The sequence below is a fragment of the Sardina pilchardus genome, chromosome 15 (genome assembly GCF_963854185.1).
Source record: "Sardina pilchardus chromosome 15, fSarPil1.1, whole genome shotgun sequence".
Classification (NCBI taxonomy): domain Eukaryota; kingdom Metazoa; phylum Chordata; class Actinopteri; order Clupeiformes; family Clupeidae; genus Sardina; species Sardina pilchardus.
Genome location: NC_085008.1, coordinates 18,401,869 through 18,424,113, shown reverse-complemented (window position 1 = coordinate 18,424,113; position 22,245 = coordinate 18,401,869). Strand labels below are relative to the sequence as shown.

General features: G+C 41.7%; 1 protein-coding gene across 4 annotated transcripts in view; it reads left to right on the top strand.

The window, feature by feature from the left end:
• The first annotated feature begins 16,403 nt into the window (after window positions 1–16,403).
• Window positions 16,404–22,245, top strand: part of nfic (nuclear factor I/C) — a 113,214-nt gene continuing 107,372 nt past the window's right edge. For 3 of the 4 annotated variants that reach the window (XM_062555548.1, XM_062555549.1, XM_062555546.1), the window contains exon 1: window positions 18,829–19,267. In XM_062555548.1, the coding sequence (XP_062411532.1) occupies window positions 19,238–19,267 (30 nt within the window). In that variant the 5' untranslated portion in view covers window positions 18,829–19,237. Of the gene's footprint in view, window positions 16,520–18,828; window positions 19,268–22,245 lie in introns of those variants that run through there. The other variant, XM_062555547.1, reaches the window with a different exon arrangement.

Here is a 22,245-nt window from a genome sequence, read left to right as displayed (position 1 = left end):
GTGTGTGTGTGTGTGAGAGAGAGTGTGTGTGTGTGTGTGTGAGCGTGGAGCAGCGGCGAGAGCCCGCTCTGCCGACTCTGCCCACCGTCCCAGGGTGTGCGGCTCACATCACACGGCGGCCATGGAGCTCCCCAGCATCACACACATGGGTGGTGGCGGCGGAGGAGCGGCTGACAGCGCCGTCAAATGGCAACTCTGCTACGACATGACGGCCAAGACCTGGTGGATGGTGAGTGTGTCTGCTGGGGCTGACCAGGGGGCTGGTGGTGGTGGGCGGTGGGGGTGGATGAAGGATGGGTGGGGGTTAGCAGGTCTGATCTTTGCAGGTTGAGATTGGCTGATTAATTGTGTTTACAGATGGTAATTGGTATGGGACTGTGTCGGCGCGGCTGTGTGCCGTGGTGTGATGGGAACTGTTACAGAACTAGTTTCGTCATTTAGAGTGACCACTGAAGCCTTCGGGACGCAATATGATATTCTGATCCTAGAGAACTCTTTATCATCAGTTGCTGTTAATATGAGATATTGCGTGGAAGTGCAGAGAGCTTAAAACATCTTTCAATAATACTCAGTTTGAATAGAACATCTTTAGTTGTTATGTTGTTAATTTGATAATTACATCCTAATTACAATGATTGATACAGTTTTATAATCGTAATCTCTTTTTTAAATTAAGTCACTAAGCTTAGGCTACATTGTTATATCTAGTTTTATATGAACCATTGTTGGTGATTTAATTGAATTATTGATTCATTGTTGGCAATTTCATTGAAGGAGCAAGGAAAACTTTATTTGAAAGTCGTGTTTAAATGTTTGTGACATGTCAGTGAGTGGTCAATGATAAGAAACTATAAAACATGTCCTTTTAATTTGGGATCGCTGAATAGATGACAGCTCTTTTGGACCAATCTGGAGTTTGTTTTTCACTTTCATTAAGCAACGGAACTTATCAAAGTCCACACGTTTGAAAGCTTGACAGCTTTCTGTCCGTATTGTTTTACCGATGAAATAGTGTTCTTTGCTGTCAGCCCAATATATGCAGTTTTCAGCGTTCAGAATCTGATATTCATAATGACATCCGAAGATGGACAACTATATATACTGTCATTGTCTCAGAACATACTGTTGCCTTCAATATCGTCCAGTTGGAGAGGGTTATTTTCTGTGTGTTGTGATTTGAGTATCACTGCTTTGATTTGATTTTCAACAACTTCAGTTCTGGGAGTCAAGTCGAATATGACACGTGATATTTCATAGTGCAGCAACAACCCCTGAACACAGTTTTTGCCACATTTTTTTAAAATGGTGTCTTGGTTATCCTGTATCAATGATTATAATTGACTCAGTGGACCAGCAACAGGAACGTGAGTAGCTTTCATTACCTTTACAGTCCCTTGCAAACTTTACAATCCCGAAAAGTTTGGTGATTTTCCCTCAGTGCTCTCCATGGGACTGTCTCTCTCATTTGAGTTTTCCATGCTCTGGAGAGCTCCTTTCTTCTCTCAGCCAGTTGCTTTTGGAATGCCCTGTGTTTGCTCAACGCTACAGTCTCCGTTTTTGGCTTATTTATCCATCTGTAATGGATTGACTTCTCTCCCCCTCTTCGCTCTCTCTCTCTCTCTCTCCAACTTCTATAACAAAGGTGATTGCCGCTTTCTCTCCCCCTCTCTCTCTCTCTCCCCCTCTCTCACTCTGTCCTACTCCCTCCCTCCTTTGCTCTCTATTCAGCATTAGCCACCCACAGTTTTGTTTAAACCACCCTGGCAATTAAGACGTGCCACGAGGTCTTACTAATAACTAATCAAAATGCGGGGCTTTGATTGTTTGTCAGGCGCGCTTTGAGAAATGGTCCTCTGTTTCACACATGTGCTCGGCTCCGGTCTGCTCTCCAGGCCTGCAGTCTGCCTGGGACCAGGCCAACTCTCAACATTGACTTCCAGGCAGTGAGGGCAGGCCTTCCTCTGTCCCATGAGCAGCAATAATAAATAATAATTATCATCTTATTTACATAGCACTTATGAAGCATGTATAGAGAGGCACAAAGCGCTTTAAAGCCTATACTAACAATATAAATGAAAGTGGTATAGAGAGTATGAGGTCATTTTTTTCACAGCTACACACACGAATTAACAACAACAACAAAAAAATCTTCTCCTTTCCATCCTTGCTGGCACTTCAAATCCTGTGAAACTTGACTTGAATTGGACTTTTTTTTTTTTTTTTTACATGATTGGCTATTTGCTTGTGTTGTACCTCACTTGTACAGTAAGTCACTTTGACATCACTATGATACGAGTTACAACAGACAATGCGGTTGATGTTTCGTGTGTGTCCTCTCTGGACGTGGGCCGGTGGTGTGCTGTCACCGTGGGAGATGAGTACTTGGTGCCAGACTGTTTCACGTGAGGGACTCTTACTCATCCCTCTGACCACGGCTCTTTGACCTTTCCAGAGTTACGATTATCTCATGGAGAACACAGATCGGTTTTGATGTGTTTCTGTGTGTTCAGTCTGCCCATGTGTAGAAATTTGTGCGAGTCTCTCTGTGTGTGTGTGTATGCATATTATATGTGAGTATTTCTGTGTAAGTGTGTGTGTGTGTGTGTGTGTGTGTGTGTGTGTGTGTGTTTGTGCGTGTGTGCATGTGCGTGTGTGCGTGTAATTTCACTGTGGGTGTCTCTGTGTGTGTATATTTACTATTGTGTCTTCCGGTTACCAAACGTTTGGTCAGCACGAGGGGGTGGGAGACACATGTTTGACTGTTGTGGTCATAAACTCAAAGATGGCAACAGAAACAGGAAAAAGAAGTTCCGCTTACAGTTCATCAGAGAGCACCAATGCAAAATACAAAATACATGATTTAACCTTTACACAATCCCTTAAATTTCACAACGAAGCCCTTGAGATTCTTGTTTTATGTGCTATACATCATTTGAAAATGATATGAATTGATCTGGATATGTATAATAAGATTACAGAAATCCCCCCTTGTGGGTAGTATGTTGACTGAATGATCACAATGGTCTCACTAAATTGGTTGCTAAAATAAAACCATGAATTGTTTATTCTATGGCAGTGGTTCAGTCAGAGGCCCATGCTGCTGAAATGCTTTGATCTTATATCCTCTTGCCAATTAATATGAGAAACTCCAGAAATGAAACAGAGATGCAATAAATCACACTGAAGAATGATCAAAAAATGATTTCTGTTTGTGTATGTTTGCAGGGGTGATGGCTGAGTGAAATTTGGATGTGGGGAAATCTGTTGCGCTTGATACTTAAGGCGGGTGAAAAACTTAATCAAAGAAACATCTCCTCAGAATTTGGGATTTTCTTAAGTAAGAGCAAACGCAGGATTAGTGATGTCTAATGGGCTTTCAGAAATTAAATACAAACATTTACATGAGCAAAACTTTACTCTAGCAGTAGGATCCAACTGTATTACACTAAGTGGAATCTAAAAGAAAATCCAAATTTGGGTTGGGATTTAAACTTCCCCAGTAGGCCTACTGTGTCCCGCTCCAACTCCCTTCACGTTATTCATTAAAGAGAATGCGTTAGTCGTTAGATATTGGTGAAATGCCACGATCTGTTTTTCATTACTGTGTTTATATTTGCAATAACAATGAAACACAATGTATTATTCTGTTTTTTACTGAGTAGGTCTTAAGTAGTCGACGAGATGATGGCCCTCCATTTCACTCACTATAACTCAGGGCTACACACCGCTGGCAGCTGCTCAGAAACTAGCTTCGTCCTTACAAAATAAGACTGTTGGGAAACATTGGCCCTCGGCTCTTGCGGCCTTTATTCACATGCTGTGTAGGAAGGCGCCCTTTGGATATGACCTCACAGGCAAATGCCGGTACACTCTGCGGCCCAGCGCTGATACCACGCATCGTGCCAGACACGCACACATGGCGACGGTCTTGCATCACCGAGCAGGCTTGCTGCCGTACGGCGCTGACTAACATAGGCTACATCGTTCACATTAGAGGCCTTGGGTGGGAAGTTGAGGTCCTGGCGTTACACAGTCAGAGCTCATTAGAAAGAAGAAGAAAAAACTCATCTGGAGGTCGGAGCGTGGCAAGGCCGGCCTGTTCTCCCACCGCGGCTGAGAGCAAACGAGGCGTCTGCTTTTGGAGCGGCTTCCTCAGCACTTCTCGCTCGGCCCCGGAGCAGCGCTGGGTCAGACCAACGGCTTGTGGTTCTAGGCTGTGACTTCAGACGTCTGGAAACTAGCGTGAATCATTCCGAGAACCCGAAACAGCGAGGAAGCTAAAATTAGGAAAGGGGATGGTCAGCTCAAGCGCCAGCAAAGAAAAGATCTTTCAACTGCCTTTTCACAGTTTTAAGAGATGCTGTTTTGGGAGGGGGTGCTGTTTTGGGACAAAGGAATGATTTCTGGTTGTATTTTGTTTCAGTAGACCCACATGATCCTTGGTGCCCCACTTTGGAACACCCTCAGAGTAGGCTACGGGAAATATAACATTCTTAACATGACGGGCAACTGTAATAAAATTACTTACACTGACCGAAACTACTTCCACAGCAAAACCATGTTGCCAAACTATTAAGTCCTTGCTGATACGCCCAGCTGGGTTTAAATCTGTATTACAAGGATGCTCATTCATCTTGACCCATCATTTAATTAACAAGAGTGGGGCAGCACTCAAAAGGCAATCTCTGGCCCGCAGATTATCTTCCCTCATCAGAAAAGGAAAACATTTAGTCTCTAATCCTCACGCCATCTGTGCGGAAAGATCTTAGCGTAGACACGCAATGATGTTTCCCCTCTTCATCCTCTCTTGTCATTGACTTGTTTGGTCTATCTAATCTGTTGTTGTGAGATGTAGATATGATATAGCCCCATTTTTTTAACAGCAAAATAGGGGGGGAAAGAAATAATGATTTGAGAATTAGAATGAATTCTCTGAATTTGTGTCTCTCTGTGTAGGATGACAATTTTGTTTGACCTCAACATTATTACACAATTTTATGTGGCTTAGTGATATACAATTTTACATTATTTGGGGCATATTAAAAGGCTATGATGTATGACACTGCTGAATTTATAAATAGGTCAAGGAATTGTGACGAGTTTGTTTAGTATATGATAAGCATAATTGCAATATGGCCTCAAAAGTGTGAGGAGGAGTGTTGTCTACCATCATCAAATCCATGCATCTGAGCAGTTATCAGTGGTTTGGTACATCAAATTGACATTTTTGTATTTTTCTTTTTGTTTCCTTTTGTTTTGTTACCTTTTTTAGTTGCACTCTCTCTTGGATATACAACACACGTTGTTCCTTTCTAGACAGAGAGATGTGTTTAAAAAAAAGTTGAGTTGAGTTGATAACTCACAAGTTGAGTTATTTTCAACACATAATGTGTAGCAAATAGCAAAATAATGTGTTGGAAGCAACACAAACCATGTTGTCTCTATCTGGACACAGATATATATTCAAAACAACACAAGTTGTGTTATTTTCAACACTTTGTGTATCAAATAACAAATAACCTATCGGGACACAGAGATGTGTTGTTTTCAACACATTCATTTTAAGAGTGTACAGTACAACATCATTATCTATAGCATTTAAAAAATTGAGAACAAAATTGACAGAGATGTTCTCTCTTTTTTTTGCGCTCAAAATGTTCTCCATCCCAATGTAGGCTACCTTCATTAAATTGCTGTTGGGGAAATGCTGTTTTTGGAAATAGCCTAATGTATTGAGTTTAGTTAGGATTACCCTGTAAAGAGTTGTTCAAGCACCCCCCTGCAAGTGTCTATGCTGACCCTAGACTGCCTGGAACGAAAAAAGGGATTTAATTCATTCCAAAATGAACTGTGTGTTTTCTATACATATACATTATTTTCAGTACATATTGATATATTATGTCAATATTTGTCAACAAGTACATTTGTCCATTTTAATTTATTATTGTGGTACAAGACTTATGTCCTCTCTCCATGATAGTTATCTACAGTGAACACTGTAGGCTACTTGCACAGGCATTTGGTATGCTAGTTATATTATTTTTCACCTCTAGAGGGCAGCACAGGCCTTCTTTTTCTCATCGCTGCTGGTCTGCTTTGGCCGTCCCAGTGTTGACTCATAGTATTTGGCCTGTGCCCCAAAGCAAGTTAGCCTGCTTTATTTCTTAGCGCTTTTATTCCCACTCTGCCCAAACCTTGACAAGCTTTCTAGAGGAAATCGTGAGAATGATTTGAAATCCTTGCTGTTTTTTTGGCTGTTATGAGCAAAAGTTCTCAGTGTGAACGGTCTACTCACGTAGCACAGTAAACAGTAACAGTTAAGTGCTTTTGGGTATATTGAGGACAGCACTTTGATGGATGTCCTTGACGGAAATACCATGGACCAGGTGCTTAATCAACTGCATGAACTTATTTAGTCCAATCAGGTTTTCCTTCCAGTAAAGTAACACACAGCTTCGCTTAGACTGCTCCTGGAACCCCCAACAGGCCTGCAGGTCCTTGGCGCATATGTGCATGTGTTTGTTGAGAGAGGAGGCCGCCAAAAAACTCATGCTTTAGGCTTCTGATATTGCACACATGCGTAACTCTTTTCCTGACCCCCCCACCCCCCTCTCCCGTCTTGAATGTGCTTCCAGGAGTTCTCAGTCTGTAGTGCATGAATATGATCCATACTGTGTGCCAAAGGCCCACAGATATAAACCCTAGAAATGCTCTGGTTGGCTCTGCATACATCAGGACTGGGCCTGTGGCGGTACGAGTTCTGTCTCTCTCTCTCTCTCTCTCTCTCTCTCTCTTGTTCATTGTTCCTACGTTCGCTAAGCATTATTCTGAAATGTTTTATTTTCCTGACTGGAAATGTACCAACATGTAAACTGTGGTCTAGTGTGCACGGCTCTTTTATTTGAGATCATACTTGAACGAAACCCTGACTCTGAGTCTAAACCCAACTAACATGAGAGCAACTGACAGTGATGTGATCTGCACAATTTTGACTTTAAAAAAAAAATAAAAAATAAAAATAGACGCTTTTTGTCAGGCAAGGCTTTTCATAAACCTTTTTGATGGCAGAAGTATGTTGGGCGTAGAAGTGTAGTGGCTAAGGCCCCACGACCATGCAGTAGCCAGAAAAAAGGTTGTGGGTTCCACTATTATGCCGTTGAGCAAGGCTCTTAACTTGAGTTCTTCCAGAGAGACTGGTTCTGTAATAATTGACATGTGTTGGTTGCTTTGGATAAAAGTGTTCAGTGCCAAATTAATGAATTATTCATAATTTAGAAAAAAAAACTCGCAAAATAGGTTTTCTACTTCTTGCATGACTGCAAGAACATCTTTGAAATGAATGGTCTTTTAATGATCACAATGATTGTCCACCCCATTGATCCAAGAGGCAAATGCAGACTTACAGCCAGGCATTTATTCCTATTCTTATTCTTTGACCTGTGTGACCACACAGCCATGTCTGTCTGTTGGTAGTTCACATGTCTGCACCAACTACTATCTGGGGTTGAGAGGGCAAAAGGAATGACAACACATCCAGCGAGACAAGACCAGCCTTGTGAGAAGTAGCACAGCACTGCACGGCCTATCAGTGTGTGTGTGTGTGTGTGTGTGTGTGTGTGTGTGTGTGTGTGTGTGTGTGTGTGTGTGTGTGTGTGTGTGTGTGTGTCTTCGCCAGACCAGTCAGGACTTGCACATAAACTTGAACGCATGGAAGCAAAAAAAACAAAAACCCTCCTTATAGCTTGAACCCACTCAACCTTACAAACATGTGTGAGGTGTTCTGTCTGCACACTCTGTTTGGCTGTTATTTTACACATCAAAATACACAGTCTCTCTTTTGTTTGCACGACTTATATAAGGAGGTGGCAGACACTTCAAAAAAGAGTGTGCACGCACATCGTTTCTGATCTGGTCCGCTTGTACATTAGCGTTCGGCATGCTGTGGAGAGATATTCATTTGTAATAGGATTACGAATATTAAAAGCCTTTGACACCGGGGTTGCTTATCAGTGTCTAATGAGAAGCCTCCGATCTGCTCACTAAAGCACAGGTACATTAGCCTATTACAGCATAATCACTGCCAAATTACTGCAGAGTAATCAGTTTCTAATAGCCATTAGTTCAGTCCCAAAGGGGATTTGGATCATGATAAATTAAACCTCCACATTATGCAAATTGACACTGTGTGATTCTGGGAGAGAAAGCTGACTAAGCTGGCTTTACAGGGGCAGCAGTCAGCCGCACTCGTAGGCACACACACACACACACACCCTGCCTCACTTTTATGACAATCACCTCACATTTCTCTATTAAATAGCTCTATTACCGCAGCTTCTCTTCCTGCAAATGACAAAGCAAAAAAATGCCTTTCGTGGTACAAAATATTTTAAATGTTACTATATCTTTTTTGGTCTCCCTGAATGGCAAGAGGGAGTAGAGAACTTTGTGTATTTATATGTCATTACATATTGCAGTGTAATGTCATCATCCGGAAATCTTTGGCTGTCAGTCTCTATATTATGACTGAAGGTGGTCTGTTGTTTGTCATTTCATGTTTAGTATTTTGTGTGTGTGTGTGTGTGTGTGTGTGTGTGTGTGTGTGTCTGTGTGTGTGTGTGTGTGTGTGTGTGTGTGTGTGTGTGTGTGTGCGTGCGAGTGTGTGTGTTTGTTTGTACATCGGTAATATACTGTACTTAGCTTACCTCTGCAACTGGGTGGTGTAGTCTGCCACACTGTGGCCGTCTCTGAACACATCCCTTGCCCCCCTCCGACGTAGCCTCAGATTCATGAAAGACTCTTACCAGCTGTGATCACACGGATCAGCATGGATCCGCTCCCAGAGCCCACCTACCCATATCAGTGTCACGTTGTTCCTGTAGGCTCTCAGCACTCCCCGTAGGCCTCCATGTGTGGCCATCAGTTCAGCTTAGTTCCCCTTGTGTTTCCAGCCCCTGCTCACCTGCTAACGGTCAATGGCGTGGTGTGTGTGGAGAATCCGCCCACATGGCCATACTGTACGTTTATGAGCTGAGACATGTAAAACAGGTGTAGGACAGAAAATAGCCCCGTTTACAGGAACACGGCCCGCTCCACGCTGTCATTATGTTTTGGACAGCGAGGCCTGCTGCTTTATTTTGCTTTTTAGCTAAAGGGCCGTATGCAGCAGTTTCTATTCCCTCTGTGGTTTATGAGTCTGTGCTGCTCTGAGCTGGCAGTGGGGGGGTTATAACTCTCAGGGGGGGGGGGCACTTTGGCAAAAGTCATGGCTTTCACAAGCACCTCTGGGCGGTATAACATTGTCTGCGAGCATTTTTGCATAATAAAGCTGCGCTGAATGAATGCTTGTGTGAGTGTTGTTTTACTAGGCTGTTTGTAAAAGATCTGGAAGGTATTTGTCTGCTGTGTGTACTGTTGTATTAGCCGTGTCAAGTCTGTGCTGCATGAATGCAGAACTGTAACAGAAGAGGTTGATTCTACCAGCCGAGGCTTAAGCCATGATGCAGACGAGTCTGCAACAGCCAAGTGTTTTTTCAAGAAGCACAGATTAGGCCATATTTTACCATTAGAGAGACATTTCAGTTTCCCCCCCTGTTCAAAAAGTAATATATCTTAGTTGGCACTGAGGCCTTGGCCTGCCCTTTGTTCAGAGGGAGTCGTTACACAACGATTCCAACAGTCCGACCGTAACACAAAACAGCTGATCAGAATGGCATTATTGCATCATCTGGAGTTTTTAGCATGGCTGGAACAAATCCATCATGACAGATCCACCAGATCGGAGCCAGATTTGGGCCGCATGCGTGCCAGAGGCAGCTACCACGTGGTCAGACTCTGACTGCTGTGAGCATCCATGAAGCAGTAGTCCGTGTCGTAATTAAGTCAGGCCGTAATATTTATCTGCACCAGTCAGGACATGAAATGTTGAATCAAGCACGATTAAAGGCAACATATAAAAATTTTTAGTGAACTATTACCCACTGTTTGCCAGTGTTTGATAACAGGAAACAGTGCCCCACATGCCTCCCCAAAACAGAGAGTGAACCACGCTCACCCACTCAGCTAAATAAAAGTTACACCGAGGTTGTAAAACTGCAGAAATAAATATATAAGTGAAGCTACTACAAGCGTTAGGAAGCTTGATTTAAACCAGTTGTTGGTAATGGAATGGCTTGGCTCACCCTGCAGGTGAGTGTAATGTGCCACAAATGGTCCAAAATGGGAAAATTACGCGCAATTTGCACTTAGTAAGCATTCAGATGGCAAGTTGCGAGAAAAAAAATACTTTCTTTCTTTCTCCGAGGGCTAGGGAAGAAATGTCAGCTCTGTGCTCCGTGCCAAGAATTGTACTGGCTGGGGGAGAGCTTCCAGAACACCCCCTTCCCCCCCCCCAAAGCCTCAACCCACCCACCTCTTTCCTCTCCTCTCTTCTCATGCCGTTTGAGGAGGCAAACCTGAGCTCTGAATGGTCTCACCACAGCCTTGGGCCTTTTTACTTTGCCTGAGCTGGACTTTCATCTAAATCTAAAACCACCCCCTACCCCCCCCCCCCCCCCCCCCAACCACTTGCCTGCCAGATATTCTAAATTGTTGTGCTCATTAATTCTGAAGGTCCAATCCAGTAAGTGTGGGAAAAACACTTTGGAGACAAACATGTGCTCGTGTCATCACCATTGCATTCCTATTCAAGTCTCCCAGAGTGTCCTGTGTGCGTGTGTCTGTTCGTGCAGTGGGGAAGTAAAACTGCTATATCCCTCAGCATTAGTTAAGGGAAGTTATCTAAGGACAACATATTAGGTGCACTGGCTTCGCAAACCACACTTGTAAGGTAAATATAAGGTCCTACAGTGCTAGACAGGCACATTTAACAGGATTTACACAGTCAGTATGCGGTGGAAGAGTAAGTCCACAGCAGCCATGGACCATAAAAAGTTGGTTAACTGCTCATTTCGGTGATCAAAGTGCTTACTAAACGCTTCTACGATCCATGGGGAGGCACGTTGAGGAGGTCGGAATTTATCCTCCCATTGCATTTTTAATCCAGTGTTGTAAAAGACTGCTATTTGACACTTCAGCAATAATTCAAGACAACAGCAATCTGAAGAAGTGTGAAAACTGACATTGTTCCAAGCCAGTGTTATGTTACTGATTTAAGAGACAATTAATATGATTCCTTTTCATCTGTTTGTATTTTATCACCAGAATGATCAGTTAGTGCCTTGAGTTATTTCTCTAAAACTGTGAGATCAGAGTTGACGAGTGCACAAAGGGTAAAGTGACTGCAGTTGGAACCATGCGGTCTATGGTTGGAACAGGCTCCCGCTACTGGCATAAACACTCTCACACCGCCCCCTAGAGGAGACCTTGTACAGTACATGTCAAAATAATATGCCCCAGGTTATTGGCAGAGAGTAGCTCTTTTACCAGTAAATGTGAGCACGGATTTTGAAAACTGGCAAGGGACTGTGTACACTCCTCATTATGGAATATTTCAGAAAATAATAAAAAATAACATTGCTTTTTGATCCAACAATTTCAAGCAGTAAAACCCGCTCTTTCATTTTTAATATTTTGAAAGAAATTGAAATCCTGAAAAAGAGGACAATGTCAACACAAAGTATAAAGCATCCATTTTTCTGTATGCTTCACACTTGCTTCTCCATTCTTTTGTACACTTAAATTGTGGCTAATTAATTTTTGGATGTTTCCTAGCAATTACACTAGCCGAACTTAATCGCTCTATGTAGGTGAAGTAGACTACATGAGCCCTCCAATTCTGCTGTGTTTGCACTGAACTAGTTTATCGGTGTCTTCTTCTAAAGTGTGTTCGGGCATTGTTCTGTCCAGTCTCTCACTTCCTTCCTGTCTCGGACCATACCTTATGTCATTGTTTGCACAGCGTGCAGGCTTTAGAAAAAAAAAAAAACACAGTCAGCATTCATTCTGCAATGGAGAGAACATGCTGCAGTGAACCAGTTCTGCAATGTGCCCAGAGTGTAATGAAATTTAAGAGAGAAAAAAAAGGTCAACACATTCCATATTTTTAGGGCTTTGCAGCAGTGAGAGAGCTCTGTGAAAACCATCATGGAGGAAAAGGAGACGCAGGTTAAGTGCAAATCAGTTGTGTGCATAGATGACATGTATAATTTCAGATTTTTTTTTTTTGCTCCGGAACATTCTGGTTTCTTTGATTTTCTTTCTTTTTTTGCGCAGTATAGAGAGTGTTTCGGTGCTCCGTTTGCTCTGTGACTGGGCACGTCTGTGTTGCAATGCTCACAGGGCACGGCATGCCAAGGCAGAGAGGGAGCGAGCGTGCTGCCCTTCTCAGCTTAACCTGCCCTGTGCCGGGGCGGGGGTGAGACAGAGCAGAGGAGCAGGTCCGGTATCCTCAGCCACCCCAGGCATCCGCAGTGCTGCTCCCAAGCCAGACAGACGGGGAAGGCTTCAGTTGGGACCCCGAGAATTCCCACATCTTCCATCCCTGGCCCTGCAGCAAGAGAAGGGGAAGGGGACAGCACATGGCTGGGGCTGGAGCTTTTAACCCAACTCTGATGCTCTGGAGCAAGAAGATCGCTTTAGAGGGAGGGAGGAGGAGGAGGCATGTGGAAAGAAAAAGTGGCAAACGAAGGACAAGAAAAAAAGCTATCCGTATTTGTGCGCAAGCAAATCTCTCTCTCTTTCTCTCTGTTTGCATGTGCGTGTGTGTGTGTGTGTGTGTGTGAGAGAGTGTGTGTGTGTGTGTGTGTGTGTGTGTGTGTGTGTGTGTGTGCAAGCATGTGTGTCTTGTAATAAAAGTTTCCTACAGTGAGGCCTACATGTAACTGTTCATTATGCTCACCCTCAGTTTAAGTTTTCTCCTCTCACCCCCTCCATTTAGGTTCCGAGGTTGGGACTAGTCCCTAACACTGACCCCCACACACCGCATCTGATTTTGGCACAGTTCTGGCTTGGATTCATTAAGGGCCAGTCTGTTATGCAGTGGCCTGCACTCTGGAAAACATCTCTATAGAAAGTAATGCAGTTGGTACAGTAAACAAAGATAAGGCACATAGAGGATCAAAAAGTGAAACAGAAAAAAATTGTCTTAAATGTTTGTTATTATTATTATTTATATTACATGTTCATGTTATGTTACTGCTGTTTTTAAACAAATAAAACAATTCTGTATAGTCAGGGCAAGCATTTAAAATTCATAGTTCTTCAACCAGATGCCCTATGTGGTTATTACTTGTGAAACGTCAAACTAAAAAGAAACTGTGGCTTGACCTGTCCATAACCAAGGCTAGGCTTGTGCAAATACTTTGTCGTGGAGGCAATCGTGGTAATGAGACATTACCAACACACAAACCTCTACAAACACTATGTGCAGTTCACCTCGCCATGTTAGAAATACGTTCTTATCGAGCCAAATCACAAATGTAGGCTACCTTGTCCACATCTTTTTCAACACTTTATTTAACACATTGCATGAAAAGTCACAGGAGATATTCAGCTTGGGAACACCCAATAATAATAAGGTCAAAGTATCACACATGATTTAAGGTAAAACTTACTGTAATTTTGTAACCGATTAATAATCTGGCTAATAAACAACTGGCTTTAAATCAATTAGTCAGGCTATCACTTTAAATATCTTGTGCTCACAGAAAAAAAAACATTCCACTGAGACTATTAAAACACAAATGTGTTTATTTCATTACTACATTAATGATTCATTTTAATGTTAAATGTTCAGATCAGAGTCATTATTTGGCTTTAAAAAACGTTGCTCAAGCGATTAATCACAATCTGGGTCTCATTTCTTCGGTCTACTCGGTAAAAATAAGTTGCTCAAGAGGCACAGGTGGTTGGAGACATGCCTATCACTGCAAATGGCACACTTCACAAAAATAGTTTACAACTGGACAGAAGAAACTTTTGAATTCAGCAAAATACTTAAAGTAAGTATAGTTTGTAGAGAATTTGAAGCAATGGCTTACATTGATCATATAGCCTATGAGGCCTTTTTCTTTTGGTGTTCGAGACACAGACTATCAAGCAAAATTAAGAAAGGCAAATCCGGTTTAAAATGTAGCACCCTTTGAAAATAACATTAAAATAGTAGCCTAAATCTAATAAACACATTTGGATGGAAGCTCCTTCACAGACTGCAACAATGTGCTGAACTGAATCCAGCCATAAGTTTGTTTCATAAATTCGAAAATGGCAGTGAATGGTTATTCTCGCGCATTAAGTTCTAACAATATGTTGCTAATCGCAGAACATTTCGAAATACGAGCATGAGCAAGCATAGGCCTACATAAATACATATTCTGGCTCACATGTGCATGCGTAACCTGGCCAATGAGACCAGGGCTACTGCACATCCACAGATGGCATGGACCGAGAAAGTTTATAATTTCTTTAATGAGAAAGTTACTTGACAACAAAAACTAAAAACTTTCCTGAATTTGGAAAGTAACGCGGCAGCCGCCGCTATAGCCGGCTGTTAGGGCCAACTTGTTTGTCACCCCCTTTGACTGTTCAATGTATATTTTAGCTATTTGCAAACAATGCAGGCGAATTTCCATTTAGATGTATAAAATATTGCCTCAAATGCATAGCATTATTAACTAGCCCAACAATAACATGGATTTGAGAGACACAGCTATAGGCTTACAGTAGAGCACCATGTTAACCACGCTTTTTGTTTTTCGGGTAATTTAGATGTTAGACACAGTTCATTCGTAAAATGCCATGACATATAAAAGTAAAAGAATTTGGTTTAAATAATTAAATAAATGGTTCTTGGTCTTAAAAGTAGTGTAGAGCCTACACTTGGGCACAGTGCCTGGTTGTTAGCACAGGTTTGCCTCAATCAAGTTTCACCAACATTGTATCCAAAGTCCTGCTAATAAACTCCTCGTAATTTCACTATAAGCTAAATAGCCTGGCGCAAACCAACAAAAACAAAATCCTCGGAGAGGCTGTGTATGGCAATTTTCAAAACTCTAAAAGTGAAGCGATGCAAAAAATGTAGGCCTACAACGGCTTCTGAACATAAAATCTACAGAACTATTTAAGTTTTTAAGTTATGAGTAGCCTAGGCTACTGTTAACTTTAAAATAGAATTATGCTTTATTTTTTAAAAGTTAAAATCTATTTCAAACATTTCAATTGCCTGAGGCCTTGAAACTTCTAATTGAGCGTATGTGGTGATGTCGGTTTGCGCACAGGCGTTTTAAGGAAAGCCTTTTGGAATTTGAAGGATGGGCTAGGGAAAGCAAATCTTACTGCACTATCTCTCAGATATTTAATCATACTGATAAACTGACAAGACAGTTGTATTCTATATGTAAATCCTAATGCTATTTCATATGTCCTGGGATTTTCTTTTCAAATAATCATTCTTTTCTGGACATGTCAAATGGACACAACTGACATCGATGCTTTCTACTGGCACTTCGATTTCTATGCTAGGCCTATATTTAATTTTTTTTCTTACAGAACTTTGGACTAAGTCAAAACGTTAATCTAACGTCACTGCAAGGTGCTAATGGACAAACTGAATGTCTCGAACGCTGCTATTCATACACACTGCCAGCTGACTCACGTGTGGACGTAAAGCCCCTCTCTCTCTCTCTCTCTCACACACACACACACACACACACACACACACACACACACACACACACACACACACACACACACACACACACACAGGTCCAGTCCAAAACTCGCAGACACAAAAGTTTACAGTGTAGGCTACCGGTTCCCTGATGCTTTTATACCAACATGGAATAGCCTGTAACAGATGTATTCTGTAGTAGGCTACTACTGTCACCTGCACTTTCTCGACCCTTTTCTTAAAGAGCAAGTATCAGAACAGTGCCCCCTCTCTTTTTTGCACACACACACACACACACACACACACACACACACACACACACACACACACACACACACACACACACACACACACACACACACACACACACTCCGTGTTTCATCAATTGCCTCTACGAGACGACTGTAAGATCTCAGAGGAGCCCATCGTCTGTATTGCCATTCGTGAGGGAAAAAAGCACAGACGAATCACTGATACCATCATAAACACAAGGACATCTTGCTCTAATGTACAATGGTGCAAAGCTATGAGGTCGAAGACTGTGCACTGTAGTTTTAAGATATACAACCGACAACTGTACGACACGCGGCATCATCAACCAGTGCACTATTCAGAGTCTCACCTGCTCGAAAGCGTACGTATATTGTAATAAAATCTAGGGCTACATTTTGTCTTCTTGTACCTTGTGACGGGGAGTCGGATCGGATTGAAGCTGCAGACTTGGCGTGGGACGTTGTGGTCTCTGTCCGGGCTATTCTCCCCATCCGAAGAGCAAGGATTACATCTTTGCGAAGATACATGGATATGGAATAATAACAACGCTTCGACGGGATGACCAGGCGTTGAACTGCAGTGTTGCAGAAGCCTCAAAGCTATAACTTTTTCTGGGAGGCTCGGCAGTTTCGCTTCGAAATGGTAGGTTAGCAAGTCATTATTTATATAAATTTCACGATTTTCATGGGAGGCGAAACAAGAGGTAGAATTTTAGATCGTCGGATCAGAACAGTATTTCGGTGTTTCTCCTTCCCCCTTTTCAAGGCAGTAACTCCTTTTCTTGTTGGTTTTCGGCCAAGAGGAAGGTCTGTGGGAAAGGCTACAGATGCAGGCATGTATTTACGTTATAAAGACGCGTAATGATTCAGATACTCTGCGTTTTGGCTTTTGTCCTTCAGCGAAAGTTATGTGGTGTTTGCCAGCGAGAGCAGGGCAGCACAGATGTGTGTTAACCACGGGACTCCGAAGGCCAAGTTTAAGTTCAAAGCCAACGCGCTCTGGTGCCCGGTAGAGTTTGTTCAGCAGAAAATGGCCGCAGCCGGAGCCGCAGGCGCTCCGGCATGAATTTGAACCACACACCGACAGAGGCGCTCCGTCCCTGGAAGTAGTCCTTGTCAGAGTGCCGTTGTTATACAACCAACAGCGCTGACTTAATCTGACTATTTTGTAAGAGCACTCAGCTGCACGGTCTGTTTGTAAAACAATAACATCTCTTTCATGGGAGTCTCCGCCACCCATTATTGCCGTAAATATTCTAAAATTCAAAACTTAACTCCTAAATGTCTACTCAAGTTATTTGCAATTGTTTAGTAGCCTAATGCTCATCTGAAGTTTCCCAGGATCAATTAATTTATTAAACAATATCGTAGAGCAACAGTGCCGTGCAACTAGGGTGTAGCAATTATAACGTTATAGCAACAATGTCAGTAATGCAACATATTGACATTTTTTAAGTTCTATACTTTAGTTGCAAGTCATCAGTTAACCTATGACATATGATATGACGTATGGTTTAATGTTCGTTGGAAGATGTTTTGCACAGACTTTGAAGGAAGTGATGACTGTTGACATTTAACCAAATCAAACAGTCTAAAATATTTCATTTACTATGTATGCTTTGCAATGGAGAGCAGCTTTCCTCTGATTCCCCATTTAGGCTATAGGCTAGAGTAATGCTCTAATCTGGATTTTTAGAAAAGGTATATAAAATAACACCACTGCTGTGCTTCTGAAGACGTGAAATAACTATGATATTTATTAGCCTAAGCTAATTGAAATGTTTGGTATAACTTATAATATATATATGTATAATTTATTTTCTGTACTGACTCTAGACAGGGATTCATTATCTTAAATGCAAACTGTGTTAATGTTGATAAAGCTATTTTCAGCATCAATAGTATATACTTTGCAGGTGGCATTTAGCCTATTGCTGTACATAACTGTATAGGTCTAACACTTTGCCTATAGTTACAGTCTGAAACAAGGAAGTCAAATATTTTTCAGAATCCAAGGGTTTTGATGGAGAGTTTGTGTTCAGGGACAGCACGAGCATTAATCTCAACACAATTATTTCCCATATTTCTTGTCATATCCGAAGCAGAATAAACACTGTTTACTGCCGTTTTTGCTATGATTCAGACCAGTGTTGTCCGTTTGCTAACGTAGCCTAGTGCAAAAGTGAAACTGGTTTCTATGGTTCCTGTAATGGTAAGGCTATATTTTCCTGTTTGAGGTTTACAGTAAAGTTCACTAAAGTAGCCCATTAAAACTGTTCCATTTCCTATTTATTGGTTAGGACTACTGTCATTATTTGTTTTAGCTTAAAAACTATACTTTGGGGAGTAGTCAATTCAAAGATCATGAACGATTTATTAAATAGCTTCTTTGTCATCAATGGCATTTGAAAATCGATTATTTTAGTTATAATATTAACATAGGCCTACAAATTAGCCTTGGATAACACAGTTAATGAACAGGTGCTCCATCTGTAATCTCTATCCAAAGGGACAATGTTTTGCGCTTCTAAAATATAAAATTGTTACTGACCTATGTGACACATGATCATACCTGTTCTTTATTTGACTTTTGTCAACGCATGCATACAGTTTTTAAGTGATGACGTGATGTTTTTGCCTTATATATTCAGTTTAATGCATGAATGAGGGCATTCATGCCCACACTGTGACGCGGTGTCCTCAATAACCCTCACCGCTAGATTGTAACACTATGTAGGCTAAGTTGTAGTGAATTTGTTCGGAATACGCGCAACCCTTACTGACGTTACTGTCGCAGCTCATGCTGGGAGCACAGACGGAGGGTGGGAGTTTCAGTGCGCAAGTGCTTGGAGGAGAGAGAGTCGCTCGTTACTTCTCTTCCAAACCAAACTTTCAGACGTCGTGCCTGAGCTTCGTACTGGGGCGAATGAGGATTCTGCTTTGTTGATTTGGAGTACGCATGTCGTTGGACAGAGAATATTAGGGTTACTGCTTCTTTAAGTTCTTTTTTTGGGATGGGCTATTTTCATAACGTCATTTCATTCCTCCCTCTTTTTCATTTTCTCATTCTTTGATTCTTACTCCCCACATTTCCTAAATGGAACAGATTATCCGACCCTCCACATTGTCTTGCTTTCAGAATTTTTATTCAAACTTTTTAGTTTTACATTCCTCAATTTCGGCAACTGACTTTTTCTGGCGTCACGTTATTTTCGGAGGGCAGATATTTTAACGGACGTAAACTGGAGGTGGCGATGGTGGAAGTGTTGATGATGATGGTGATGATGAAAATGATCTGTGAAAAATGATCCACTAACTTGTCTGTCTTTGCCACTTGCCAAGTCATACGCTCCTTTTCACCATGATGTATTCACCCCTCTGTCTAACTCAGGTAAATTACTTGTTTCTTCTGTGCTACAGCGCTCTGCGTGTGTGTGTGTGCGTGTGTGTGTGAGAGCGGGAGAGAGAGAGGGAGAACGTGGCTAATGTGTTCGTCGACGCAGATTTCAGTTTAGAAAAGGGCGGGATGCGCGTTGGAATACACTTTTGGAATATTGCAAACTTGCGAGTGTCATTAAGTCAGTTGTTTTTCGTAGTCTTCGGTCTGTAACACCACAACTGAACCTATCAGGAATTAATGTTCTATTTCAGTGCCAACTTAGGTCAACACCTGAGAAATCACTGGAATTATAATTTGGCAAGTGTCAGGAAAGTGTGTATCCCTATAGGGATGTAGTGTGGAGGTATGCTTAAAATTACTTTTAATTAAGGTGATTAATAAACAACTTTTTTAGTTTGGCTTTGCCCACGCTAGGTCATACATGTTGTTAGAAACTGGGGAATTTTACTCTAACTATTTGAGGTATTATAAGGCCTAATAATAAAGCTATTTTTGGCTGGTAAGATATTACATTCCCCTTGGAAAAATATTTGTAGGATTGCAATATTTGGAGGACCATAATATTTCTTTAAATAGTCTGTTATTCTTAAGGGAAAATATTGAAGAAATTATAAGCACACTATGATCAAGGGACACTAGCTGCTATTCCCCCCAGAGTTGCACTTTTTAATTTTGTAAGTGCTAGAAACTAAAGTTGACTTTATGAATTACTTATACGGAATAGTGTGACTTGTTGACTATGTTAGGTTTTGTTGCCTTCTTTCATTTGGCTGTGGTGTTCGTATCTGTGAGCAGAGGCTAATAAGTTTTAACATGTGCTGGAAAAACAATGTGTGTTTACAGTTGTGTTTATTATTCACCTAAACACATTTCCTATAAACATTATTTTGTCAGCAAGCACACATTTATTGTCATCGTCCTTTGTAGCACGACGTATAAAAGAGCATGATTACCCTAATAGTTTTGATTTGGAAGTCATCTGTGGTGTATGCTGAAATGGACTCTGAATAGTTCAATTCTTCTTCCCAGATGTAGAATTGAAATAAGGACAACGGGTTTTTTAAGGTCAGTCAGTGGCACAGGCGGCTTACAGTACTGCATATTGACATGAGAAATGGGGTGATATTTTAGATGGGCTTGACTGCTGTGCTGGACTTTGCTCTCAGAATAGACTAGCAGAAAGGCAGAGAACATTTTTGTCTTGTTTTACTGTTTGTTTAAATTACCTGACATGCAGGACACATTTTAAGCCTACGATCATCTGAACAAATAAACTCTCAGAAAGTTTCTTGAGCAAAATGTTGAGTCCGTTCCTTTGAAGCTGAATTTCAATCCAAGTTTGGAAAAACATTCTCAGTATTTCCATAACGAATAGCATTACACAGAAAACAGGTTTTGCTTCAACACTTTGAAATGTATTTTCAGTTCTGTTAATTCTGAATTCTTATTTTGCACAAAATATGAAGTATTTTCTATGCATGGCATTTGGCTGTTAGTACGTAAAGTCAAATCAGAAAAACACCCCATCTGTTTATATCTTCCGCACATGGCTTAGAAATATTGTGACCTCTCCTCAAAAAAAGTTTTATTTATGGCATTGCTGATCAGTCTATTTTTGAGTAGCTAGTATGTTGATGTTATATATATATTTGTCTTATAATTGTATTTGTTGTGTTCTTGAAGTTATTTATAAAAACCCAGAAGGTGGGGACAGAAAGGCACCTAGTCACTTTACATATTTGATTTTCATTCATGCCGAAGATGTGTGGAAAAAGAAATCCCTCACACGCAAAAGGCACGATTCACAATTCCTCACCATACATATGAATAGTTTTTCCCGCCGCCTGGCTTTTGTGACCTATCTAAATTTAAGTTTTGTCCAGTAGCCCATAACCCCTATGTGAAGTCTGAATTCACCTGTTTTTTGTTATACTATTGTTATATTTATTTGTGACCGTTCCGGCTTCTGCGTTTGGCGTCAGAGAGAATATTACGGAGAAGAGAATATTCCGAGGAATCATAAAATATTGGACACTATTCAGGCTGTCAGAGAGGAGTGAGTCGGGGCAATCCACCTTTTTCATTGGCCTGCAGTTACAGTCTGTGTCCCTATGGTTCAGGAAAACAGACCTGACTATAAGGGTGCTCCGAATAGTACCTTGATACAGAGAGTTTGGTGTCGAGTTGGCATTCGTGCTGTAGTCTGCTTTCCGTGTAAACTTTTAGGAGTAGGGAGCCTAACGTGGTGCGCTCTCTCTTTCGCTCTCTCCTTTTTCTTTTGCTCTCTCTGCTGTGTCTTTCCCTCTGTTTTTTTTAGCTCTGACAGCACCTGCAGACTGCTGCTTTTGCTGTTTAATTTCTGTTCTGATGTGTGGTGCTCTGAGGGTCAGTTCGGGCAGACAGGCTGACTTGGTGTTGGCTGCCAGGCAGGCAGTGCAGGGCAGCAGAGCTTAGAGTGGCGAGGCCTCGGTGCCGGGCAAGTGTGTGTGTGTGTGTGTGTGTGAGTGTGTGTAAGTGTGTGTGTGTCAGGCACAGAGGAAGGCAGGCAGGACATGTGCCAGACATTGCAGCTACGTTGGCAAACTTGAGGGGCCTTTGCACTGCCCATGCACGAGGGAAGACTCCAGCTCAGACACAGTGTTTAACTCTTCTCTTGCCCATTCTACCAGCACATCATCTGCATATACATACCGTTTGCTATTGACATTACATTCTGTAATGCAGCTAAGGCAGCTTTTAAAAAAGAACATGCCAAACTGCTCTCCTGAACATTGATTGTGCACAAGAAAAGCAGGACGAAAGTTTGTGTCAAAACTTGCAAAACGTCAGCCAGAATTCTTGGCACCCTTTGCATTACAGTCCTGTGCTTGTGATAACGGCTTGCAGATGAATAGTGTAATGTTTGAATGAGCATCATTTATGTTGAGTTATTCCTATTGAGCCCTGCCAGTGCTTTGCATATATGTAAC